This window comes from Plecotus auritus (assembly GCF_963455305.1).
Source record: "Plecotus auritus genome assembly, chromosome: 3".
NCBI classification, from domain to species: Eukaryota; Metazoa; Chordata; class Mammalia; order Chiroptera; family Vespertilionidae; genus Plecotus; species Plecotus auritus.
The window spans coordinates 125,750,159-125,773,981 of record NC_137772.1 but is presented as its reverse complement, the minus strand read 5'-3'; the positions used below and the strand labels follow the sequence as shown (position 1 = coordinate 125,773,981).

The window sequence follows — 23,823 nt, the reverse complement described above, 5'->3', positions numbered from 1 at the left end:
TCTTTGTTTCTAAAAATGTACCACAATGTCAACTGATGAGTCATGGGTCACACTCCAAATTCTTATGTACTAAAGAAAGCAGGACACAAGTCTTACTATTGTAAAGACTGTCAAATCAGGAGGTTTTTTTTAATAAGGTGACACAGATGGTATTTTTTTAACAGATGTGAGAAATTAAAAAAAAACCAACACCTGAAAATTGCACAAGGATTAATAAAATTATTCTCCCTTGTTTCCTCTCCTAATACCTGGTACAGTTTTATTTTTCTTAATTCAGAACATACAAAGAGTGAATATTTTGGGGATACTGACAGGTACAAACTCAAGTTGGTACAAACTAAACAAACTCCCTGCTTCATGAAAAGCCAAAATGATTTTCCATATGCCTTGCTTCTCTTAATTCCTGCCTACTTTTATTATTTCTTCACTGAACAAGAAATCTCCAAAAGAGAGTATAAAAGGGCAAGAAACAAAGATGACACTGGGTGTTTCTTTTGGTCAGGATTAGTTAAAAATTTCCCTGGTGAAGAAAACAAATTATTAATAGCTGAAAGGAACTCTGGTGACCAGCTGTAGATTTAATCACCATAGCAGACTTGAGATCTGACCATATCATCTTAGTTCCAGGCATTGGCCATTAGACTTTATTAATTTGCTAACTTGTTTATTATTTATCTCTCCTACTGCCTCCCAGCATGTAAACTCCCTAAGAACAGGGATCCATTTCATCTAGTTCATTGCTATATTTTTACCATAAAAACAGTGCCTGTCACATTATAGGCCATCAGTAAATATCCAGTAAGGAAAAAAGATACATAATCCTGTTCTTAGCTATCTCAGGACCCGCACAATCGCCAAAATTTGTTTTCACATGAGAATATTCTTTATTTATAACTTATACTAATAAAAAAAACTTTTGCCTTGTCACAAGATTCTCTATGCTTAAGTTCTATCATTTAAATATAACATTTGTATTGAAATACAGTAATTGTAATGAAACTGGAATCTGACATCTCATTTTTTGAGAACAAGAACTTCTAAGCCATTTTCATATCCCAAATATCTAGAATGGTACACAGTATAGCAGATAGTCAAATATTTGTTGAATAAGGGAATTATTTTTTAAAAAATTATTAACTGGTGGGACTATTTGTAATTTTTACTTTCTTTGCATAGTTTAGGATTTTCTGAATTTTCTATATTTAGCATAATAATGCTAAAATTTTCTATATTTAGCATAGATGATAAAGTCTATGTATTTTTTTCTTTTAATCCTCACCCAAGGATATTTTTTCCATTGATTTTCAGACAGAGTGGAAAGGAGGGAGGAGGAGGGGAGAGAGAGAGAAACATCATCAATTGATTGCCTCCCATGAGCCTGGTCAAAAGGTTCAAGGAACCAAAAAAGAGTAATTCTTTATGAAGACATAAAGAATACTGTATTGTAACCCAGCCGTCATGGCTCAGTGATTGAGCACTGACCTATGAACCAGGAGGTCACAGTTCAATTATCGGTCAGGGCACATGCCGGGGTTGTAGGCTTGATCCCCATTGTGGGGCATGCAGGAGGCAGCCAATCAATGACTCTCTCATCATTGATGTTTCTATCACTCTCCTCCCTTCCTCTCTAAAACCAATAAAGATATATTTTTTAAAAAGAATACTGTATTGTGAATAAATATTTGAAGAACTACTTTTAATGTTCCATTTTCCTTTCTTCCAGCACCAAGTTTAACTTACTGCTTCTGGCAAAACTGAACTATAAGTAAAGAAAATTCAGTTACATTGTCTCATTTAGAAAGACTATAATCTGAGCAACTTTATAATATAAGGGGGAAAGTTAATAAAATATACAGTAGTTGAAAATTGACTTGTTAAAAAAAAAAGAATAAAAGAGATTTGATTTGTTTGAATCAACTTGATATTTAAGAATACACAGATTTGCCCTGGCCAATTGCTCAATGGTTAGAGTGTCAGCCTGTGGACCAAAGGGTTTGATTCCCAATCAAGGGCATGTACTTTGACCAGGCTCATGGGAGGCAATCAATTGATGATGTTTCTCTCTCTCTCCCCTCCTCCTCCCTCCTTTCCACTCTGTCTGAAAATCAATGGAAAAAATATCCTTGGGTGAGGATTAAAAGAAAAATACATAGACTTTATCATCTTTCTGTATCCTGCAAAATGGATTCATTAAAAATATTTTATCCCTTTCTGTAAATAGCTACCATAAAAAATTCCAGACTCAGAATCCTGAAAATGTCTCAATGTTATTGATTATATATCATCAAAGGATAGAAAAATTCAAATGTGCTGACAAATGTACTCTATATAGCTGGAAAAAGACTAGGTCAGAGAGCCAGAAAAACTGTATCTATTTTTAACAAACTCTGAAAATAGTCTATTGAAGTATCAATTAATATATCTCATCTATAATGAAAGCACAAAGCCTAGAATAAGGGAAATTAATGAGGTCAATAAATATTTCATATAAGTTCTAATTGCTATGGATACTTTGGAAATCTTATTAAATGGCCTTGACAGAATAGTCTTAAAAGGGATGCACGGCAACTATTGACCACACGGAATACATACTTAGTAGTAGAGGCAGAGGATGCAATCACATGCACTCTGATACCTGGCTTCTCCCCAAGCATTTTAATTTTTATCTTCGGCTAGCCCTAGTCTATTGATTGCTTCCATATTGGTGTCTCACAACTATAAGAAACAAAAAAAAAGAGAAATTCACACTAGAATATCCTATTCAGCACCATTTGAGAAGTGTGTCCTAGCCTAATCACTATTCTCAATCCTTCCAAATTAAAACTATTCTATATTTCAGATCTTTCCCTTTTGTTTCCTATAAGCAAGGTCTCAGAAGTATGTTTAAAATATTTTGTTTGTACCCTTACCTTACACCACATTAAAAAACTGACCCAAAATTGATTAAAGACCTAAACATAGGACCTGAAACTACAAAACTCCTAGAAGAAAAGATAGAGGTAAAGCTTTATGGCACTGGATTTAGCAAAGATATGACACCAAAAGCACAGGTAACAAAAGCAAGAATAGACAAATGGGATTATATCAAACTTAAAACTTCACATCAAAGGACACAATCAACAGAGTGCAAATGGGAAAAAAAATAATTGTAAATAGTATATCTGATAAGGGGTTCATATCCAGAATCCTATATAATAAAAGCCTAATATGCAAATTGTACCCTCCACCGGGAGTTCAACCAGGAGTTTGACTGCTCACTATGACACGCGCTGACCACCAGGAGGCAGAGCGGAATATGGCAGGTGTTGGTGACGCGGAGCTGGCAGCGGGCAGCTGTGGAGGTACGGCCCCGATGGGCCCCGACAAGAGCGGGACCATGGAGCAGGCAAGTGGGCAGTGCCAAGCCAAGGCAGGTGTGAGAGAGGGGCCCGATCACCCCACAGACAGCAACCAGCTGCGGCGAGCGGGGCTGTGGCCAGGTGCTGAGGGAGCTGGGCGGGGCGGCCCCAACCAATCACCCCGCAGACGGAGACCAGCGGCCGGCAGGCCCTGATCGCCCAATCGGGACCATGCCCCAGGCTAGGACGGGGGAACTGGGGGTGGGTGGTGGCAACCAATCTCCCACAGCACCTAGGCGGGGGGCTGCGACCTCTTGCCGGCTATCTGGGAGCAGGGGTGACAGGGACGGAGGTGTGGTGAGAATGCAGGTTGTCGGCCAAGCTCACTCTCATTCCCCCTGCTACCCTTCTTTAGGACACAAGGGCTCGTAAGCTAGGGAAGCCCCCCCGCGCTCATGTGCCAGGCGCCTGCGAGGAGCCCACTCTGCACCCGCGCGGCATCTTCTGGGTGAGTTGGGCCACAGCCGCTGGAACCGCCGGGTCCAGTTGGGCTCCCCGTGGGTTCGTGCAGGAGCAGTCTGTGAGGCTAGCTGGGAGAGAGCACGCTGCCCACCTGCTTTCTGAGCGGTGCCACTGGACAGCCCAGAGGCCCACACTGAGCCCCAGCCCACAGCGTCCGGAGGCGCTCACCGCATCTCCGTGTGGGGACTCGGGCGCCATGATTCAGGTGGAGGGGGCGGTGCGTGGGAGCCCCGGGACCCAGGTGCTGCCCAGGACCCAGAGGTCACCTGGGACCTGCCCTTCCATGCCAGACACTTGCGCTTCGATCACCGGCCTGGCCTAGGGACTGCACCCGTGCATGAATTTCATGTACCAGGCCTCTAGTATATAAATAACTCCTATGAATCAACAACGAAAATCAAATAACCCAATTTCAAAATATGCCAACAACTGAGACATTCTCCAAAGATGATCTATAAATGGCCCACAACCATAATGAGAAGATGTTCAACATCACTAATCATCAGATAAATGCAAATCTGATACAATGAGATATCACCTCAATCCTGTTAGGATGGCTACTTTAAAGAAAAACAACAACAGGAAATAACAAGTGTTTGTAAGAATGTAGAGAAATTGGAACCCTTATGCACTGTTAGTGAGATTGTAAAATATGCAGCTGCTGTGGACAACAATATAGAGGTTTTCAAGAAATTTAAAGAAGAACTACCATAGGATCTAGCAAAAGCACTTCTCAGTATATAATGGAAAGAATTCCAAGCAGGTTCCCAAAGAGATTCCCACACCTATGTTCACAGCAGCACTATTCATAATAGCCATGAGGTGGAAGCAATCCAAATGTTCATCAAGAGATGAATGGATAAACAAAATGTGTATTCCAATGTATAAATACAATGGAATATTATTCAGCCTTACAAAGGAAAGAAATCCTGTCACATGCTACAACATAGATAAACCTTGAGGCAATCACACTAAGTGAAATAGCCAGACATAAAAAGACAAATACTGTATCATTTCACTTATATGAAGTATCTAAATTAATCAAATCCATAGAAATAGAAAGTAGAATGGTGGTTACCAGGGACTAAGGGGAAGAAGAAATGGGGGTTGTTGTTTAATAGGTACAGAATTTCAGTTTTGCAAGATGAGAAAGTTCTGGAGATCTGTTGCACAGCAATGTGAATATACTTAACACCACTGAGATATACACGTAAAAATAGTTAAGATGGTAAATTCTATGTCACATGCTTTTTACCACAACAAAAAGAAACTGGAGCAGGGAAAAATATTTTTCTGTTAAATTATTTTGACAAGATTCTTTTTATTTTAACCACTGACACTTTAGCACCTGTACTGAGATATGCTATAAGTATAAAATATAATCATATTTCAAATACTTAATATGAAAAAGTCAAATATCTTACTAATACTTTTATATTGACTACCTGTTAATACAGCTTTAATAAACTGCTTTAAATAATATAAATATTAAATTTAAAAATATTTTGTTATGCTTCAAGAACAGTAACTTGAGGGTAATGCAAGGTCAATGGACTTACAGACTAGTATGAAAAAGCCAGTGAGGAGAAAGGGATTAAATACAGAAGGGAGTTAATTAATGAAGCCTCTCCTGAAAGAGACTTTGAAGGATGAGATCAAGGGCACATGTGGAAAAGCTAGACTTCAACAGATCTGAAACTGATAATAGGTAAGTTAAGGAGGGGAGGGACAGAAATCTGAGAAATCAAACCAGATCATGAAGAGACCAGATTACCTACAGACTATACAAAAAGTCGGGGTTGGATAAAAGGGTCTGTAAATGATGAAGGTTTGGAATAATCTATGAGTGATAAAGAACAAAATCCTTATTAGGGCCAAAAAGGCCTATATGATCTGGCCCTGTCTACCTCCCTGGCCAATCTCTCCCAGCTCTCTCACACCAGCTTCTCACCCTCCCTCAAAGTGCCATCCACCTCTGACTGCTTCCTCTGAGGAGGGTTTACCTGTTCAACATCTCCTCAGTCAGATAGATCTGTTCAAACACAACTTCCTCAGGGAAGGCTTCAGTGACATCCTGCTTCGTGGACAACACCCTATGCCAGCACTGTCAACAGAAATAGAATGTGGCCACATGTCATTTTAATTGTTCTAATAGCCATATTTTAAAAAATATATTTTTACTGATTTCAGAGAGGAAGGGAGAGGGAGAGAGACAGAAACATCAATGATGAGAGAATCGTTGATCAGCTGCCTCCTGCATGCCCCACACTGGGGATTAAGACCGCAACCCAAGTAGGTGCCCTGGCTGGATTGAACTATGACCTCCTGGCTCATAGGTCAATGCTCAACTACTGAGTCATGCTGGCCAGGCTAGTAGTCATATTTAAAAAAAATAAAACTACTGAATGATTTTTAACATTTTATTTTACCTAATATATCCAGAATATTATCACTTCATATAAAAAATTACTGAGATATTTTACCTTTCGGGGATATAAAGTCTACAAAATTTGGTGTGTATTTTACACTTATAGCACACCTCAGTTGGGATGAGACACATTTCAATAGACACATGTGCTAGTGACTCGTACTGGACAACACTGTCCCATACTATTGCTTCAAAGCACTTACCATGTTTTGTGACTATACTAGTAATGTGTGCTAATATTTGATGAATGTCTATCTCCTCTAGATTGTAAGCTCTATAAGGATACTCCAGTATTCTTAATACTAGTTGACTGAGGGGAATGGGGGAATGGTTGGTTGTTTGAGAGCCAATTATCTACATTAAGTGCCTGGCCTTTTTTTTTTTAAAAAAAAATGTTTTTATTGATGTTAGAGATAGAGGAAGGGAGAGGGAGAAACACCTATGAAAGAGAGTAACATGGAGCAGCTGTCTCCTCCATGCCCCCAACTAGGGAGAGAGCCCATAATCCATCATGTCCCCTGACCTGGTGACCACTCAAGTGCATTCGAAGACGTTCAACCAACTGAACCACACTGGCCAGGGCGAAGGTCTGGCCTTTTAATGGTGCTACCAAAGCACCTCAGGAAAAGAAGCAGGAGAAGCAGTTAATCAGGGATGTTTTCTGGCAGGCGCAGCACAAAAACAAGTTCAAGAGAGGCAAAGGTACCAGTGAAAGTGCTTAACAAAGAATTCAAATTGGACAGGGAATAACTCAAGGCCAATAAATGTTAATGCAACAGGTTAACAGGAAGTGGGGATGCAATAAAGGACTGGCAAGATGTCTTTGCCAGAAGGAAGGGTGTTGTAATATAAAGTGTGGGTGTGAGTGAGCTAGAAGGACAGGAGGATGTGGTCACAGAGCAGGATATATAAATTTAACATTTCTATTGTGGAAAATTTGGGGGAATGTTAAAATACAGCATAAGTGAAGGTCACTGGAGTTGAAGAGCTAAGGTACTAGAAATCAAGTGTATTAGTCACCCTACTGCAAATGCTTAACTCTTTGACTGAATGTTTTTAAGATTTCAAGTTCCACAAGGGCAGAGACAATCTTTTGTGTTCCACATAGCACAGGGTTGACCACATCATGGATGCTTAGGTATTCCATGAATATAAGTACATTGAAAGTCAAAGTTCATTCAAACATTAAAATCATGTGGAAGTGGTAATGGTCACAATACAATGAAGAAATAATGTATAAGTGAAGGACTCCAATTTACTTGTTCAATAGTTATTTATGTAATTTAATTGAACAGAATTAAGAATTCTGATAAAGGATTAATTTTTCAGATTGGTTGCCTAATCCCAATTTGGGGGAAGGAAGTAGGTGATAAGGGTATCAATATTTCCTAGACTTGCTTTACTTTTAACTAAAAATAAAATAATGGATAATAGGTCCTTTGGAAGCTTTATTATTGCCAAGCACACTTTGTTTTGCATAGGTCCTCATAACTTAGTTATAAACATTTTTTACACATTTTACGGCAAATTGTTTTGTTTGTTTTTAAATAATTCTTTATTGTTCAAAGTATTACATATGTCTCCTTTATCCCTCCATTGACTCCCTCCAGCCTGCCTCTGTTTCCTGCCCCAGGACCTCATTGCCCCATTGTCTGTGTCCATGGGCCACACATATCTACATATACAAAAGACAAGCGACCGGAATGCCGGAACGACTGGAACGACCAGTAGCTTTGACGCGCACTGCTGCTGGCCAACTGGCTGAATGGGGGGCAGCTCCTCCCTCCACTCCCCAGATCGGGGACCAGGCCGGCCAACCTCCCACTGCCCCTCCCCCTGGCCAGCCCCGCCCCTGATCGGCTCCCATTGGGGGGACTGGCCAGACCCCACCCATGCACGAATTCATGCACTGGGCCTCTAGTATGCATATAAGGTTCTTGGTTGATTACCTTCCACCCATCCACCCTCCCCCACCTTCCCTCCCAGATATCCCACTCTGTTCCATGCTTCCACATTTCTGGATCCACTTCATTCGTCAGTTTATTTTGTTACTTAGATTCCACATATGAGTGAGATCATGTGATACTTGTCTTTCTCTGACTGACTTATTTCACTTAGCATGATACTCTCCAGGTCCCTCCATGCTGTCTCAAAGGGTAAGAAATTCTTCTTTTGTATTGCTGCATAGTATTCTGTGGTATAAATGTACCACAGCTTTTTTATCCACTCACCTGCTGATGGGCACTTGGGCTGTTTCCAGATCTTAGCTATTGTAAATAGCACTGCTATAAACATAGGGGTGCATACATTCTTTCTGATTTGTATTTCAGGTTTCTTAGGATATATTCCTAGAAGTGGGATCACAGGGTCAAATGGCAGTTCCATATTTAATTTTTTTGAGGAAACTCTATATTGTTTTCCATAGTGGCTGCACCAGTCTGCATTCCCACCAGCAGTGTACTAGGGTTTCCAAGGCAATTTGTTATTTAAAAGAACTCAAAGATTATCATTTTAATAAAGACAAAAATTAAAATTCCATTTGTTTTACATATGAAAGTGGTATGTTTTTAAGTAGACAACACTGTTTACAGTATACTTATACATATAAGCATATATATATATTACATATAGTAATATACTTATATATATTGTATATACTTATACTTTTACTATTGCCTATTTTCTGCATTTGTTTCTATTTCTCATTTCTCCTACCCAGTCTAATTTTGAGAAAAAATCATTTTCCACTACATAATTTTTCCACTGATGGATTCTGATTGCCAGAAGTAATAGTCCTAAGTCTCAAGCCTGGAAAGATACAGGTGTGAAGTATGCTTAACCCTCTCTGCCCACAACACTTCTGCTCCTTTCTTTTCAGCTTTTCTTATCAAGACACCAGAAACTCCACTCTGGAGATTTACTAATACCCAAGAGAGGACAAAGTTATGACATAGCTATTGTCAGTTCAACTCTGCAGGAAGCAAATTCCCTAAACAAGTCGGTTTCTCCCTATCACACTAATATATACATACATAGTTGTACTTATAAGATATATTTGTATCTATGTACTTATACACTTTTTTTTTCAACCAACACAGCTTCCTAAGTAGTGTGGAACCTATAAAATGTGACCTTTGATTCTTCTAGAAACCTTATTGGATTGGTGGGCCTGGAGTGAACTTTCGCCCCATATGCAAAGAAAAGTTAAATGTCTCTGCATTTAAAAAAAACATTGGATTTTTGGGGGGCAATCGAAAGGAGAGAAAGAAGAAGGGAGAAAGGCACAGAACCAATCAGGTTATATGAGCCTGGAGTTCCCCTGTGATGGTGGCCAAATGCACTTTAAAGATTTTAGAGATGCCTAATATTCAACATCAACACTCCTGGTATTGCTATAGCATAAACCACTTCTCTGACTCCCTTTTCCCCAAATCTTCCAGAAAGCGTACCAAACCTACAAAGGCTTTATTTTTTTTCTTTCCATTCTTTCCTAGATCCTGTTGGATACATCTATCCAACAACTTCATCACAGACACCTCAACCATCCATTAGCAGCTAACTGGGTTGGTCCAAAACTAATTTATCTTCCCTTCCCAACTCCTACCACCAATTGTTTTTTGTGTTTTTTTAAAAATATATTTTTATTGATTTTTTACAGAGAGGAAGGAAGAGGGATAGAGAGTTAGAAACATGGATGAGAGAGAAACATGGATCAGCTGCCTCCTGCACACCTCCTACTGGGGATGTGCCCGCAACCAAGGTACATGCCCTTGACCGGAATCGAACCTGGGACCTTTCAGTCTGCAGGCCGACGCTCTATCCACTGAGCCAAACCAGTTAGGGCCACCAATTGTTTTTAACTGCTCCTTCTCGTATCTTCTAACATTCCATTAGCTCATTAATGTCGTCATCACTAAAGAAACAACTAATATTTATTGAGCTCTTGTAATGTACTAGGTACTCTGCCAAGGGCATTACATGCATAATTTCATTTGATCTTCAAAACCTACTAGACAGGTACTATGATCATTTCTGAAACATTAAAAAAGCAACACTCAAGTCAGGATGGTAATTCTGAGGTAATAGAATTTAACCCTTGTTCTGATTCCACAGCAAACTTAACCAGTACACTCCAAAGCCCCCACTCAAAAAACCTAGGAGCCATCCCTCTCTCATTAATCATATCCAGTCACTTAACTAATCCAACCAATATACCTCCTAAAAGACACATCATTTGTACTTCCACTGCCTGCACACAGAATAACAACTCACATTTACCATGTCCTAACCATGTGCATTATTCTAAGTAATATACATGTTTTTCCAAGTTTCATCCCCCAAACCCTATGAAATGAAGAATCTAAGGAAAAAAAGAGGGTACATAGAGAGTGACACAGCCAGATTCAAAACAAGACAATGTGAATCGAGAAGCCCTGAGCACTTACCACCAATAGTGTAACAGCTCCTATTTTGTCTCCTTAACCCCCATCTGGACCTCACTATTCTCCACTGCTGCAGATACCTTTCTGGAATACAAATGTCATCATGACATTCTCCTGATTAAAGTCCAATTTTTTTAACTTGGCAGACAAAATCCTTCAAGTTTCTGTTCAATTCAGTTCAATAAATATTTGAGTGCCTGCTGTGTGCAAGACAAAGTGCTCTGAAATGAGTAATACACCAGCCCCTGACTACCACACCAACCCCAGACACTGTGCTTCAGCCAGATTAACTACATGCAGATCTCATAATGCAATACCCTGTACCCTATATGTTAGTCTCTCTGCTTAGACTGTACCTGGCAAAATTCCACACCAATCTGAAGTGGGATTTTGACTATGTGTAGCCTTCCCTAACAAACTCCAGGCAGAAATGCTTCCTCTTAAGTTCCCACAGCACTATGCTCAAATTACTTTCAGGCAGCCTGTGGAACAGAGGTATGGATCAGCTTCCAAATGAGACTACAGCAACTTAGGGCAAAAGCTGACTCCTGCCATCAATGCCTGGCATGCAGTAGGCACTCTACCATTTGCTGAATGAATAAATAATGAAAAATATCTAACTTGATGAGGAAAGGAGAGGAACAAGATACCGAATTAGGAATGTTAACACACAAGTGGGCCAAATTAAAAGTAGTATGATTCTACTTTAGTGCTCATTTGGCCTACATTTTATCCCTATGGAAAAACGCACATGTGTAACTTGGACAAACTAAAAAGGCAAAACTTTGCCCTAGCTGGTTTGGCTCAGTGGATAGAGCGTCAGCCTGTGGACTAAAGGGTCCCAGGTTTGATTCCAGCCAAGGGCACATGCCTGGGTTGCGGGCTTGATTCCCCCCACCCCAGTGGGGGACGTGTAGGAGGCGGCCAGTCAATGAATCTCTCTCATCGTTGATGTTTCTATCTCTCTCCCTTCCTCTCTGAAATCAATTTAAAAAAATAAAAAGGCAAAACTTTGTTATTCATTGCATAACAAAGCTTTGACAGGCCAAAAAGGATACTAGATCAAAGTCCATTTTTGAAAGGGGCATGGAGATAGGAATCAAATTAATTAAAGTAAATAAAATTGAACTACTGAGGTCTAACTTAGTGCTGTGTCACAGTACATTCAAGAAAAAATAAAAACCAAAATCTGTCCTGGAAATGAAAGCCAGTTTACAAATAAGTACTACTTGGCAAGAACGGGAAATTTTAAAGTGCAGGCAGTTCCCCTATACCAGAGCTCATCATTGCTTTTCACTCAACCTCATTTCTGGTTTCTGTGATTTAAAAAGAAACATCTATACAGTTAAGCCCAGTCCATGCAAGAGTGTACAGTGGCTCCTGGCAGATATGATGTCTTGATTCATAGCATTATTTGTTAACTGAAATATCAGAAGAAACAGTACACATAAGTCAAAAGTCCTTAGCCAAAACAGGGCATAAAGCTTTGCAGAGTGAGCGATGTATTTCCTGAATGGTGCTTTGTGTGCAACTGCTTCCAAATCAAGCTCCATATTTTGAGATCCCCTTCTCCTGGTGTGGAAGATGTTAAATCTATCACCTTCTCCTGCCTAAAGAGTAAGGTGACAGAATGGCTACTATCAACAGATTAATAAATGACAAGTGCTGACAAGGATGTGGAGAAAAGGGAACCCTAGTACACTGCTGGTGGGAATGCAGACTGGTGCAGCCGTTATGGAAAACAGTATGGAGTTTCCTCAAAAAATTAAAAATGGAACTGCATTTGACCCAGTGATCCCACTTCTGGGAATATTTCTTAAGAAACCCCAAACACCAATCAGAAAGAATATATGCACCCCTTTGTTCATAGCAGCGCAATTTATAGTAGCTAAAATCTGGAAAGAGCCCAAGGGCCCATCAATAGATGAGTGGATAAAAAAGCTGTGGTACATTTACACCATGGAATACTACGCAGCTGAAAAAACAAAAACAAAAACAACAAAAAAAAGGGATCGCTTACCCTTTGAGACAGCATGGAGGGGGACTGGAGAGTATTATGCTAAGCAAAATAACCCAGTCAGAGAAAGACAAGTATCACATGATCTCACTCACATGTGGTATCTAATGAGCAAAATAAACTGATGAACAAAACAGATCCAGAGACACAGAAGCATGGAACCGACTGAGGATTCTGAGGGAAGAGGGGAGGATTGGAAGAAATTAACCAAAGATCTTATATGCATATACGCGTTTCCCATGGACACAAACAATAGTGTGATGAAGGCCTGGAGGGGGGGGGGCGGTGAGGGGTGGAGGGGGTTAATGGGGGGAAGTGGGGGACATCTGTAATACTTTCAACAATAAAGTTTGTGGTTTTTCTTTTGTTTTTTAAGAAAAAAGCGTAAGGTGAGATTTACAGGCAACAGGCTGGGATGGAGGATATGGTCTCTTCCCATTCCTTTCCAGGTGACAAGACCCAATGTAAGGCAGCTAGTGCCACTCTTACTCATGAAAACATACACGCAGGAAATAAGAACTCATCCCCATCTCTCCCCTCCCTAAAAAAGCAAAGGGCGCAAAGATCAGCAACACCGCCGCCAGAACCACCAAATGGTAACAGCCGGGGGCCGCCCGCCTCTCCCAGGCGCCTGCCGGGCGGCGGGCACTGGGCGCAGGGCAGCTGGTCCCTCCCGCCCTGGACAAGCGCGGCCAGCCCCACACGGGTCCACGTTCCTCCGCAGCCAGGACCAGATAGAAGGAGAGCGGTGGAGGACCGCTGCGGCGCCGCTCCGGCCGCCTCCCAGGCGCAGCGGTGCCCCAACACCCCACCGACGCCCGCACCTGATGCGGCAGCCCGGGACCCGGCGGGAGTGTGCGGAGCGACGCGGTCCAGACAAAGTTACTCACTGGGAAAGCGCGGCTGTCCGGGGCGCGCACCGGCTCCGGGCGCCTCAGCCCAGAGCCCGCTTCGCTCTCCTTGGCCCGCTGAGGGAGCCGGGAGCGAGGCGGCCTCCGCTCGGCCGGGAATCGCTGCCGCCACCGCCGCCGCGGCCGCTGCAGATTTCCTGGCAAGAAGCAAACTCTGGCTAAGACTTCACTTCTCAACCACCCCTGCTGCCTTCCCCGGGGGAAACGCCAGGGCCCAGCCGCCCAACCCGACACGCACCTGGACCAATTGGCAGCAGAACAGGGCGGGAGGGGGCGGGACAGAGAGAGGATCCACCTATCCGAGGACTCAGGGGGCGGGTCAGGCCAGAACCGTCACTCCCTAGTTAGAGTGAGCCCACTCCGCCCCGCGCCGCCTACCCTCCCCCACCCGCTCTCGCCTGGGTTCTCTGGATTACCTTGCTTAAGACAGGCTCTAGAAGTATCTTTGCCCTCTATGCCGAGGCCGCGAGGGGCATTGGATAGCGCGGGGAGGCAGTGAATTCTAGGGGAATTCAGGAAGAACAGGTGGCACAGGGAAGCAGAAATGTAGGTGTGCTGGGCGAAAGGACAGCTGGGGCAGGGTGGTAGGGACAGGGGTTGGCCGGAAGGAGGAGGGCGAGGGGAGCAGGAGGGCGAGGAAGGGAAGACTGTTAGCGAAGAATAACTGAGGGGATGGAGAGCGAGTCTGGCTAGAAAGGGTGCCAAGGCGGGGGAGGGGAAACCTGAGAACAAAGGTGAAGAGGTTGAAGAAGCCAAAAAGGTAAAGGGAAAAGGAAGTCCAAAGCGAGGGAGCACGTACTCCTGGGGTAGAAAAGATCCTAGGAGAGAAAGGATGGGAGGAGAAAGTTTCCTTCCAAACTCTCTTTCCCCCCAAAAGATCTAGACAAACGCTTGTCCTTTGACCTAGCTGAGATGTGTAATGATCCTCGATGAGACAAATATCGTCTTAAACCTATCCAATTCTACTGTGAAATTTATTAAGATGTGTTGTCAACTATAATTTAAGCCTGACGTTCCATGAAAGCCCCCCAAGGGCTGGGGTCCTGCGCTGGAGTAACACCGTCCCCCGTAGGTCTAGCAGCAAGTCAAAAAGAAGCCGGATTTGGGCCCTAAGTAGGAAGGTGATTTGGGGGAGGCAGGTGGGCCGCGCCACCTTCGCCTACACCTGGGGTAGGGAGCTAAGGGCTGAGTTCAAGCGCCCACGGGGCTGTCTCGGCCTCGGGGGTGGGGCGGGAGCCCGACCCCACCTGCCCCGCTAGCTCTGCGGCTGAACTTGCTCCTGCAGCTCCAGGGAACCGCTGGGGCCCAGCCCCGCCCTCCTCGCGCCGGGGGGCGGTGTGGGCGGGGCCTGGGGCGCTGCTGCGGCTCCTCCTCCCTCCTTCCGTCTTCCGCTCCTCTGTCGGTCGGTTGTTCCTTCCTTCCTGCTTCTCTCGCACGTTTCGCGATATGGGGCAGAGCGTCCCGTCCGCCAGCTCCACCTGAATATCCTGGAAGCCGTCCCCGCGATGGAAGAGGACCAAGAGCTGGAGAGGTAACGGCCGAGGAGGCGGACGGGCGGAGGGAGCGGGCGGGAGGAGCGAGCCGCTCCCGGCACCGGAGCCAGCGGCCGAGGAGGGGCCCGTGGCCGGCCGGTTCTCAGCCTCTGCGTTAAGGCCTGACTGGGAAGGCAGGGGACGAGAGAGGAATGGGCGCCTGGGCGGGAGAGAGGGCTCCGATTGGGAAAAGGAGAGGAGACAGAGATGTGTTTGAATAGAAACGCTCAGAACACTAGATACCAAGGAGGTATCTAGTTGTGAGAAATCCCCAAACTGCCCATCCCCAATTAGAACAGCAAGAGTAAATCAGCTAACGTGTGAAATCACACATCAGGCCTACGTCCCTGTAATGTGGCCCAACTCCCTCCTCTGTGCTCTGAGTTCTCTTTCTCCCTTCTGCCTGATTGACTCCTTACAGACTTACCATTCTAGTTTCCTTACTTCCTCCAAATGGAAGCCATAGTTGGGCCTGCATGTTAATCATCTGTAGCCTCTAATTTTATAATAATCTGTTTCTCTACGCCTTCCAACTCCCTTTTCATTCTCTTGCAAGGTTACCCTATTCTAATCCTATACTTTATTGTGATTCTATCAAAAGAATATTTTAGCAAACATTTAAGTTTGTGTTTTAAGAAAATTCCCCTTTGGCTATGTAGGTGGTCAAATGGACTAGGGAGAAACTGGAGGCAATAAATTAGGTATTTATTGATAGAAAATGTGGAAGCAGGAAAATAAGGGGCTAATGCTAATAGTTTTATGTAATTGGAGTACATCGAGTATTAATGTGTTGCAATTGTGATATAGTAAATGAAAAAGCTAGTTACAAAACCATATTCAGTATGATCTCATTTTTATAAAAAATATGTACGTAGAAAAATGTCTGGATTGAAGACCTCAATGGCTGAAGGCGAGAGGAAGACAGCTCTGGAAATGGTCCAGGCAGCTGGAACAGATAGACACTGTGTGACATTTGTTTTGCACGAGGAGGACCATACCCTAGGAAATTCTCTTCGTTACATGATCATGAAGAACCCGGAAGTGGAATTTTGTGGTTACACTACAACCCATCCTTCAGAGAGTAAAATTAATTTACGAATTCAGACTCGAGGTGCTCTTCCAGCTGTTGAGCCATTTCAGAGAGGCCTGAATGAGCTCATGAATGTCTGCCAACACGTGCTTGACAAGTTTGAGGCCAGCATAAAGGAATATAAGGACCAAAAAGCAAGCAGAAATGAATCCACATTCTAGTCCCTGTGCACTATAGAGGGAGGAACATCCTCTGGGATATTCTCTTCTTGATCTTGCAAAACCCAGAAATAGAAGTTTATTATTACAACATGATCTGCCCTTCAGAAAGGTGTGATTCTAGCTATTAACTCATTACAGCTATGGAAATCCCTGCAAGAACCTGTGTATTCTAATAAATTCCCTCTTTAAACTAATTTGAGTGGTTTCTGTTCCTTGATCCTCAAGGTTGACTATTTGGGGGGTATTTGTTTATTAATTAAGCCAACATTGAAAGTGAGGAAGCTATGAGAAAAGCATGGGTCTAGACAAGGACTTTTATTAAGGGAATTAAAAGAAATAAGCATTCATGGCTGTGATTGGGGGAGAGGGAGATGTGCAGTAAAGCATGACCCCAGATAGATTCTGGTTGGTTTTTTGGGGGGATAGGGGAGAGCAAGAAAGAAAGATGGAAGTAGGGGGGAGAACTTGGCTTCTTGCTACGTGTTTTTTAATAATTCATGAGAAAATTAATTCTTTGCTGTGATTGGTAGATTGGGTAAGGGTGGGGAATCATTTGAAAAAACTGAGAATTCGGGTTTCACATAAGAATTTTAGGTAGTATCAAGCTCCATCATATTTATAGGATATCAGTTTACTGCTTTATTTTGACCTAAGTAAGTCAAGAGAATTTAATTCTATTAGAGAGGAAGATTACTGGGATGACCAGATAACCTTTTCAGTCCTTAGGTATCTTAAGTATAGCCCATGGTTACGTAAAAGAAGCAGTGTTTAAAAGGAAGTAAGGCAGGAAGAAAGAAAATTCCATGTGACCAAAATGATTTTTAAAAAATAAGATATCCGAGAATCACATCTAAGAGCTGTCTTATTTATTTCTTCAAACTTGATTGATATCTATCCTATGCCAACTTGATTCTTAATTTACCCTAAGTGTCTTGTCAACTTTGTACCTGAGCACCCACACCCCAGTACTCTATGCTTTGTTCCTTCTTCCTGGAAGACTCTTACTTCTGCCATACTGTAGTGTAGGTAAGAACTTAGATGTAAGACTCCCCATCCTAGATTGGGTACTTGCCTGCGCTTTCATTATACTCTGTTTCCTGGTCTTGGATTTATGTGATTATTAGTGCTTATGTTGTCTACCATTATACCAACTTGTAGCACAATGCCTAATAGGTAGTGGACCATTAGTAAATACCAGATGAATCCATGTAGCTAGTTATGATATGTAGCCTTTAACTCACTCATATCAGACCTCTTCTACTGGCCTACCACAGAACCTGCATTTTCTACATGCAACTTCTTTAGATAAATATATTTTGTTTTTATTGATCACCTAGCACAGTGGTCGGCAAACTGCGGCTCGCGAGCTGCGGTTTGCCTCTCTGTTGACTAATGAGTTTGCCGACCACTGACCTAGACTCTCGATTCCAATAATTACAGGCTGCTGTTGTTCCTTGTGATTAAGCCCCTATCCCAGTGGTCGGCAAACTCATTAGTCAACAGAGCGGCAAACCGTGGCTAGCAAGCCGCATGTGGCTCGTGAGCCGCAGTTTGCCGACCACTGACCTAGCATATACCAGGTCCTAGGATGAGACACAGGTCTTATTCTTATGCTAGTGGATGATATGGAGTGTACATTATAAAAGGAGTAAAAAAATTTACATTGTATTTGTGGGGGTAGGAGGAGAAAGAAAACATGAGAGGAGATTCTACTTTAGGTGTGGAAGTCAGTGAAGATCTTCCAGAAATCATGGGAAGCGGACCTAAGCCGGCAGTCAGACCTCCTTAGTGCTTCCACGGAGGCAGGAGAGGCTCCTGCCACCGCCACTGTGCTTGCTAGCTGTGAGCCCGGCTTCTGGCTGAGCGGCACTCCCCCTGTGGGAGTGCACTGACCACCAGGGGGCAGCTCCTGCGTTGAGTGTCTGCCCCCTAGTGGTCAGTGCGCATCATAGCTACTGGTCATTCTGCTGTTTGGTTGATTTGCATATTAGCCTTTTGTTATATAGGATAATAAAAGGCTAAGCAACTGTTTGACCAGCCAGTAGGTGTGACGCGCACTGACCACCAGGGGGCAGATGCTCAATGCAGGAGCTGCTGAGCTGCAGTGACTTGGCAGCAACGGTTCTTGGGTGACACACCCCAGAACCAGAGAGGAGGGAGCCCGATCCTCGCACTTCTATTATAAAGAAAGGGTGAATAGTGATATTAAAACATTTCTCTTAATTAATTTCCTTTCAATGTGCACGAATCTGTGCACTGGGCCACTAGTATATAATAATTTGCTTACCTAGCACTTTACATTTTTCAAAGCACTTTACAAATTATAAATTGCATATAGCTGTAATATCTAAATGCTCTAATTAGTTGGTATAACACACAAGTGCCTACAGAATCTCTGTAGAGATAAAAAAAAAAAAGTGTCTATATAAAATGTCCATTCAGTACCATTCTGATCCAAAGAGTGTCATGTATTTCAGGAAATATGAAAGCATATCAAGTTCTATGGCCCACCATTTTGTTTCTCTTGAACAAGTTATTAAGATTGTAGTTACACTCTGTCCAGTTTTTTCAGTGGTTAGTGCATCAGTTGGTGGACGGAAGTATTGCAGGTTCGATTCCTGGTCCAGGGCATGCATACCGATACCTCTACCTGTATTGCGGGTTTGTTCCCAGCCCTGGTCGGGGTGTGTTTGGGAGGCAACCAATCAATGTGTCTGTCTCACATCAATATTTCTCTATCTCTTACTCCCTTCCACTCTCTAAAAAAATCAATGGAAAAAATATCCTTGAGAGAAGATTTAAAAAAGAGATTGTAGTCTCCAGATCACTAGGCAAAAGTCATCAATTTTGGTTAGCATAATTTTAGAATCGAAGACAATCTTTGTAATATCCCTCCAACTGGGGTCCTAGGAAGTTTACTCGAGTCCACTAGTGTACTTTCAAATACTTATAAAGATCCCAAATCTTTTGAGCTCAAGTTTTTAATGTTGTTTTGCTTGCTATTTGAAACTTTACAAACTATCCCAGTTTGGTTAATGTATGGTTTGTATTTTTTTTCCATAATGAAATTTCTTCCAAACCTAAATTAGTGGATCTCTATGCAACAAATATGTACATAGTCATGGCACAGTCCTGAGAAATGGTGCAGATAAGAGATGAGTCTGTCCTGAAAAGCTCTATGTGGTTTTGGAGAGAAGACAGTTGTACATATGAAAAAGAAAACAGATTTCATTTATGATGAAGTGTCCTAATGTTCAGTATAGAGTATTATGTGCTGAACATAGAATGGTATCAGTGAGAGACACTAGTGAAGAATGATTGTTTCATGAGTACCCCCTCAGCCAGCCACTGTGCTAGGCACTGCAGATAAATAGTTTCCTGTTTCCCAGTGTAAATGAACCATTAAAGACTCTTGAGCTAGGGAATGCCATAAAGGTTTTGTTTTTTCATCCTGTGCCTGTGCATAATGGATGAGTAGAAGGAAACATTGGGAGACAGCAGTGAGTTGGACATATGTAACAGTCCAGGTGTAATATAAGGAGGCCAAGTTATAGGAATGGAGGTAAAAGGATGAATACCAGAAAGCTAAAAAATAATTAAAATAACTTGGAGATAGATTCTATGTAGGATTAAATGTAACAGAAGTGTTGTAAATAGCCTCATAACCATGTCGTTGACCACTTTATTTCTACCACCCCCTCAAAACCCAAACCAGAATGACGGGGTATACCATCTCGTTCCCAGCCTGTCCTTGCTAATGAGAGCAACCACTCTTAACTCCTTCTCTCACCCATGTTAGAAGAATTTACATCTTAGACAAGAATTTTAATCCAGGGCTACAGATGTGAAGATTGGGGATAGGAGGAGGCAATCAGGGCAGTAAGCTGACAGACTCTTACATCTGTCTGCCTTCACCAAGTTGCTCTTCTCAGAACATTTCATTCATCTACTCAATCCATAAATATTAGTGAGTACATATATATTCAGGCACATTTAGGGATGTAGAAAGGAACAAATTGCCTACATGCAGTTTATTTTCTAATAGAAATAAGTGCATAAATATATAATGTAATTTAAGGTAGTGATATAAATGGGAAGTAAAAGAATGATGGGGGTGAGAGGGCACTGAGAGACTGAATAGTTAAGGAAGGCCTTTCTGAAGAGGTGACATTTGAACAGAAATAACAGACAGACCAGGCATAAAGAAGAATATGCTCAGAATTTTCTAAAAGATGAACTTAGATTATTTACCATAGAAAAAGCAAAATTATGAACCTTTTTAAAGAAACAAACTTTCAGCATTGTGTATATGTGGATTTTATTAGTACCTAGATTTATACCACATTTTTAATCTATGTTTTTACCTAATAATTATAGAAAAGAATAAGTTACTGTCTGGGACACTAGGATATTGTGTAGGAGTTTTGAATTGGGTAGTAATATATATGTATTAGGGGAGCTGAATTTATTTTAATGGGACTTTTTTTTTTTTGTATTTTTGAGAAAAACATATCTTTCTTAGAAGCAGAAGTTGGTGGGCTTGGGATCCTGCATATCTTTTCAGGCTAAATAACTGAGGCAGTATAGCGTAGGAACTAACAGTTTGCACTATTGAAATCATATTGCTTGAATCTTGCCTCTAGACTTTAGCTATATGTCCTTGGACAAGCTGTTTGACTTCTTTGTCCTTTGTCAGTAAGATTGGGATACTATAACTATTATTCAGCCCATCATTTCTGCTGGGTATATAGGATATTATCTGTCCCATATAGCATACTCTAATCAATGTTAGCTATTGTTGTAATTCTGTCAAACAAGCTAGCTTTGTTAATTTTCTTTTAGGTGAAAACTTGAAAACAAAAGACTTTAGTAACCTGTTATTTTTTTGTCTCTAGCTCACGCAGCACTATAATATAAATTTGTGAACTCCAATATGGAATGTTATCAGTATGCCAACACCATTGCTTTTCAGAAAAACAGTTTAAAATAGCATTCCTATTAATAGGATGTAAATAAAATTTAAAAATAAATGGATTGTGTGTCTCCTCTTTCACAAAGAAATTAAGATTCTGATGGAACATTTATAATATTTCCCAAGGTTCAAGACAGGTTAAGCAGGAAGGAAAAGCAAGTTCTATAGCAGATGGATACCTGGTTTGGTACTGAAATACCTGAATATTGATAGGAAGCCAGGACTCAAGCTAGGTCAGCTAAGTATAAAATTGCAGAAAATGGAATATATTAGTATTTTATCTAATCATACTAATCCTCAGTAAATTCCATATTTGTTAATTAAGGCATTTAATATATGTCAAAAAGAAAAGTTGCCTGTTTGATTTTCTAAATTTATCATGCTGACCTGGATCAAACCTCAAAAAAAATTGTACATAATTCCTCAACCAATACTAGTAAAAGGGCTCCAAGAGAAAATCAAACTGCCAGGAACATCTAATCAGAGACTGAACTAGTTTGTTTATTTTTTTATTTTTATTTTTTTAAATATATTTTATTGATATTTTACAGAGAGGAAGGGAGAGGGATAGAGAGTTAGAAACATCGATGAGAGAGAAACATCGATCAGCTGCCTCCTGCACATCTCCCACTGGGGATGTGCCCGCAACCAAGGTACGTGCCCTTGACCGGAATCGAACCTGGGACCTTTGAGTCCGCAGGCCGACGCTCTATCCACTGAGCCAAACCGGTTTCGGCTGAACTAGTTTGTTTAAACAACAGTTTTGGTTTTGTTTGTTTTCTTTTTCAAGGGTGAAAGAGGCTTTCTTTCTAAGGGCCTCTCTTTCAAGATAGTACTGTGTGGAGATGAAGGGTAAGGCCTCTGAAGTCAGAAGGCCTATCTTCCACATTCCTAACTTGTGAATGTGGGAGAGTGACTTAATTTTTATGAGCCTCAGTTTCCTTATCTGTAAGATTGGGCTAATAATAATAATACCTATTTTATAGGGTTATTGTGAAGACTAAGTGAAATAAAGCTTTTAGTACAATGCCTAGTACTGTATATTTAAATGTGCAAATATTAGCTATTGCTATTATTGTTGTTATATTGGTTATTGTTTAAGCCAGTTTGTGGTAGTTGGAATAGTAGCCTTCATAGTACTAGTTATGCCTCATTATCCACAGCAGTCGTCAAGGCTGGCTTGCTCCAACCGGTCTCTGTCCATATTATAACCTGTGACTGGCTGTCATACTGGCCTTCTCCCTTCTAAGTGTGCCTAGCTTGTTCCATATCAGAGACTTTGCCATTTACTCCGAGAGACCATTCTTGACCACTGTATTAATTATTTAGTGTTGTATAACAAATTGTCCTAAAACTTAGTGGCTGAAAAACAAAAACAAAAACATTTCTCATAGTTTCTGTGGATAAGGAATCTGGTTGGAGCTTGACTGGGTAATTGTGACTTGGTCTTTCATAAGGCTGTAATCAAGGTGTCATGTGGGCTGCAATCGTCTCAAGACTTGAATGGGGGATATTTTACTTCCAAGCTCATTCACATGGGACTGCTTCATGCCATGGCATCTGGCTTCCCCAAGATCAAGCGATCCAGGAAAGAGAGAGAGCTAAAGATGGAAGCCACAGTCTTTTTATATCCTAGTCTCAGAAGGATAGCCCATCACTTCTGCTGAATTCTGTTTGTTAGAAGTAACTCAATAGGTCCAGCCCACACTGGGGGTGAATTTTACAAGGGTGCACATATCAAGAGGAGAGGATCCTTAGGACCTTCTTGGAAGCTGTCTACCATAATTGCCTTCTCTAAAATAGTATGTGTGCCTACATATAAACCTCCACCATTTTCTTTCTTTTTTGGAAATACATTTTTATTGGTGTCAGAGAGGAAGAGAGAGGGAAACATCAATGATGAGAGAAAATCATTGATCAGCTGCCTCCTGCAACACCCCCAACTTGGGATCAAGCCCGCAACCCGGGCATGTGCCCTTACTGGGAATGGAACCATGACTTCCTGGTTCATAGGGTCGACGCTCAACCTCTAAGCCACAACTTCTGGGCCCTCCACCATTTTCTATCCCTGACCTTCATTCCTTTATAGTACTCTTCATTAACCGATATGCTATATAATAAAAGCCTAATATGCTAAGTGTCTGGTCGTCCAGTCAGCTGTTCAACCGAAGGGTAATATGCTAATGATATGCTAAGGCCGCTCAACCACTTGCTATGACGTGCACTGACCACCAGGGGAAAGATAGTCGACCAGTCACTATGACATGCACTGACCACCAGGGGGCAGACCCTCCAACTAGTAGGTTAGCTTGCTGCTGGGGTTTGGCCAATTGGGACTGAGCGAAACAGGGTGTGTCCATAAAGCCTTCCCATGGTCCCTCCCTGGCTGGCCAACCTCCTACGTCCCTCC

The 23,823-nt window shown here is 41.9% G+C and overlaps 3 protein-coding genes across 7 annotated transcripts in view; 2 read left to right on the top strand and 1 right to left on the bottom strand.

Annotated features, from left to right (window-relative positions):
- LNX2 (ligand of numb-protein X 2) overlaps positions 1-13,864 on the bottom strand; it is an 86,790-nt gene extending 72,926 nt beyond the window's left edge. The window contains exons 1-2 of one of the 5 annotated variants that reach the window (XM_080660313.1): positions 13,638-13,864; positions 5,864-5,964 (exon numbers count right to left, since the gene is read on the bottom strand). The gene's annotated coding sequence lies outside the window, so the exon portion shown is untranslated. The remainder of the gene's footprint in view (positions 1-5,863; positions 5,965-13,637) is intronic. The other 4 variants (XM_080660314.1, XM_080660311.1, XM_080660312.1 and 1 more) reach the window with 4 other exon arrangements.
- Positions 13,865-14,991: 1,127 nt separating this feature from the next.
- Positions 14,992-16,633, top strand: LOC308244545 (DNA-directed RNA polymerases I and III subunit RPAC2). The gene is made up of 2 exons (XM_080660651.1): positions 14,992-15,189; positions 16,066-16,633. Exons 1-2 carry the CDS (start codon positions 15,164-15,166, stop codon positions 16,439-16,441), a joined length of 402 nt encoding a protein of 133 aa, XP_080516777.1. The 5' UTR covers positions 14,992-15,163; the 3' UTR covers positions 16,442-16,633.
- Positions 15,065-23,823, top strand: part of POLR1D (RNA polymerase I and III subunit D) — a 55,056-nt gene continuing 46,297 nt past the window's right edge. Inside the window, exon 1 of the mRNA XM_080660650.1 lies at positions 15,065-15,189. Within this exon, the coding sequence (XP_080516776.1) occupies positions 15,164-15,189 (26 nt within the window). The 5' untranslated portion in view covers positions 15,065-15,163. The remainder of the gene's footprint in view (positions 15,190-23,823) is intronic.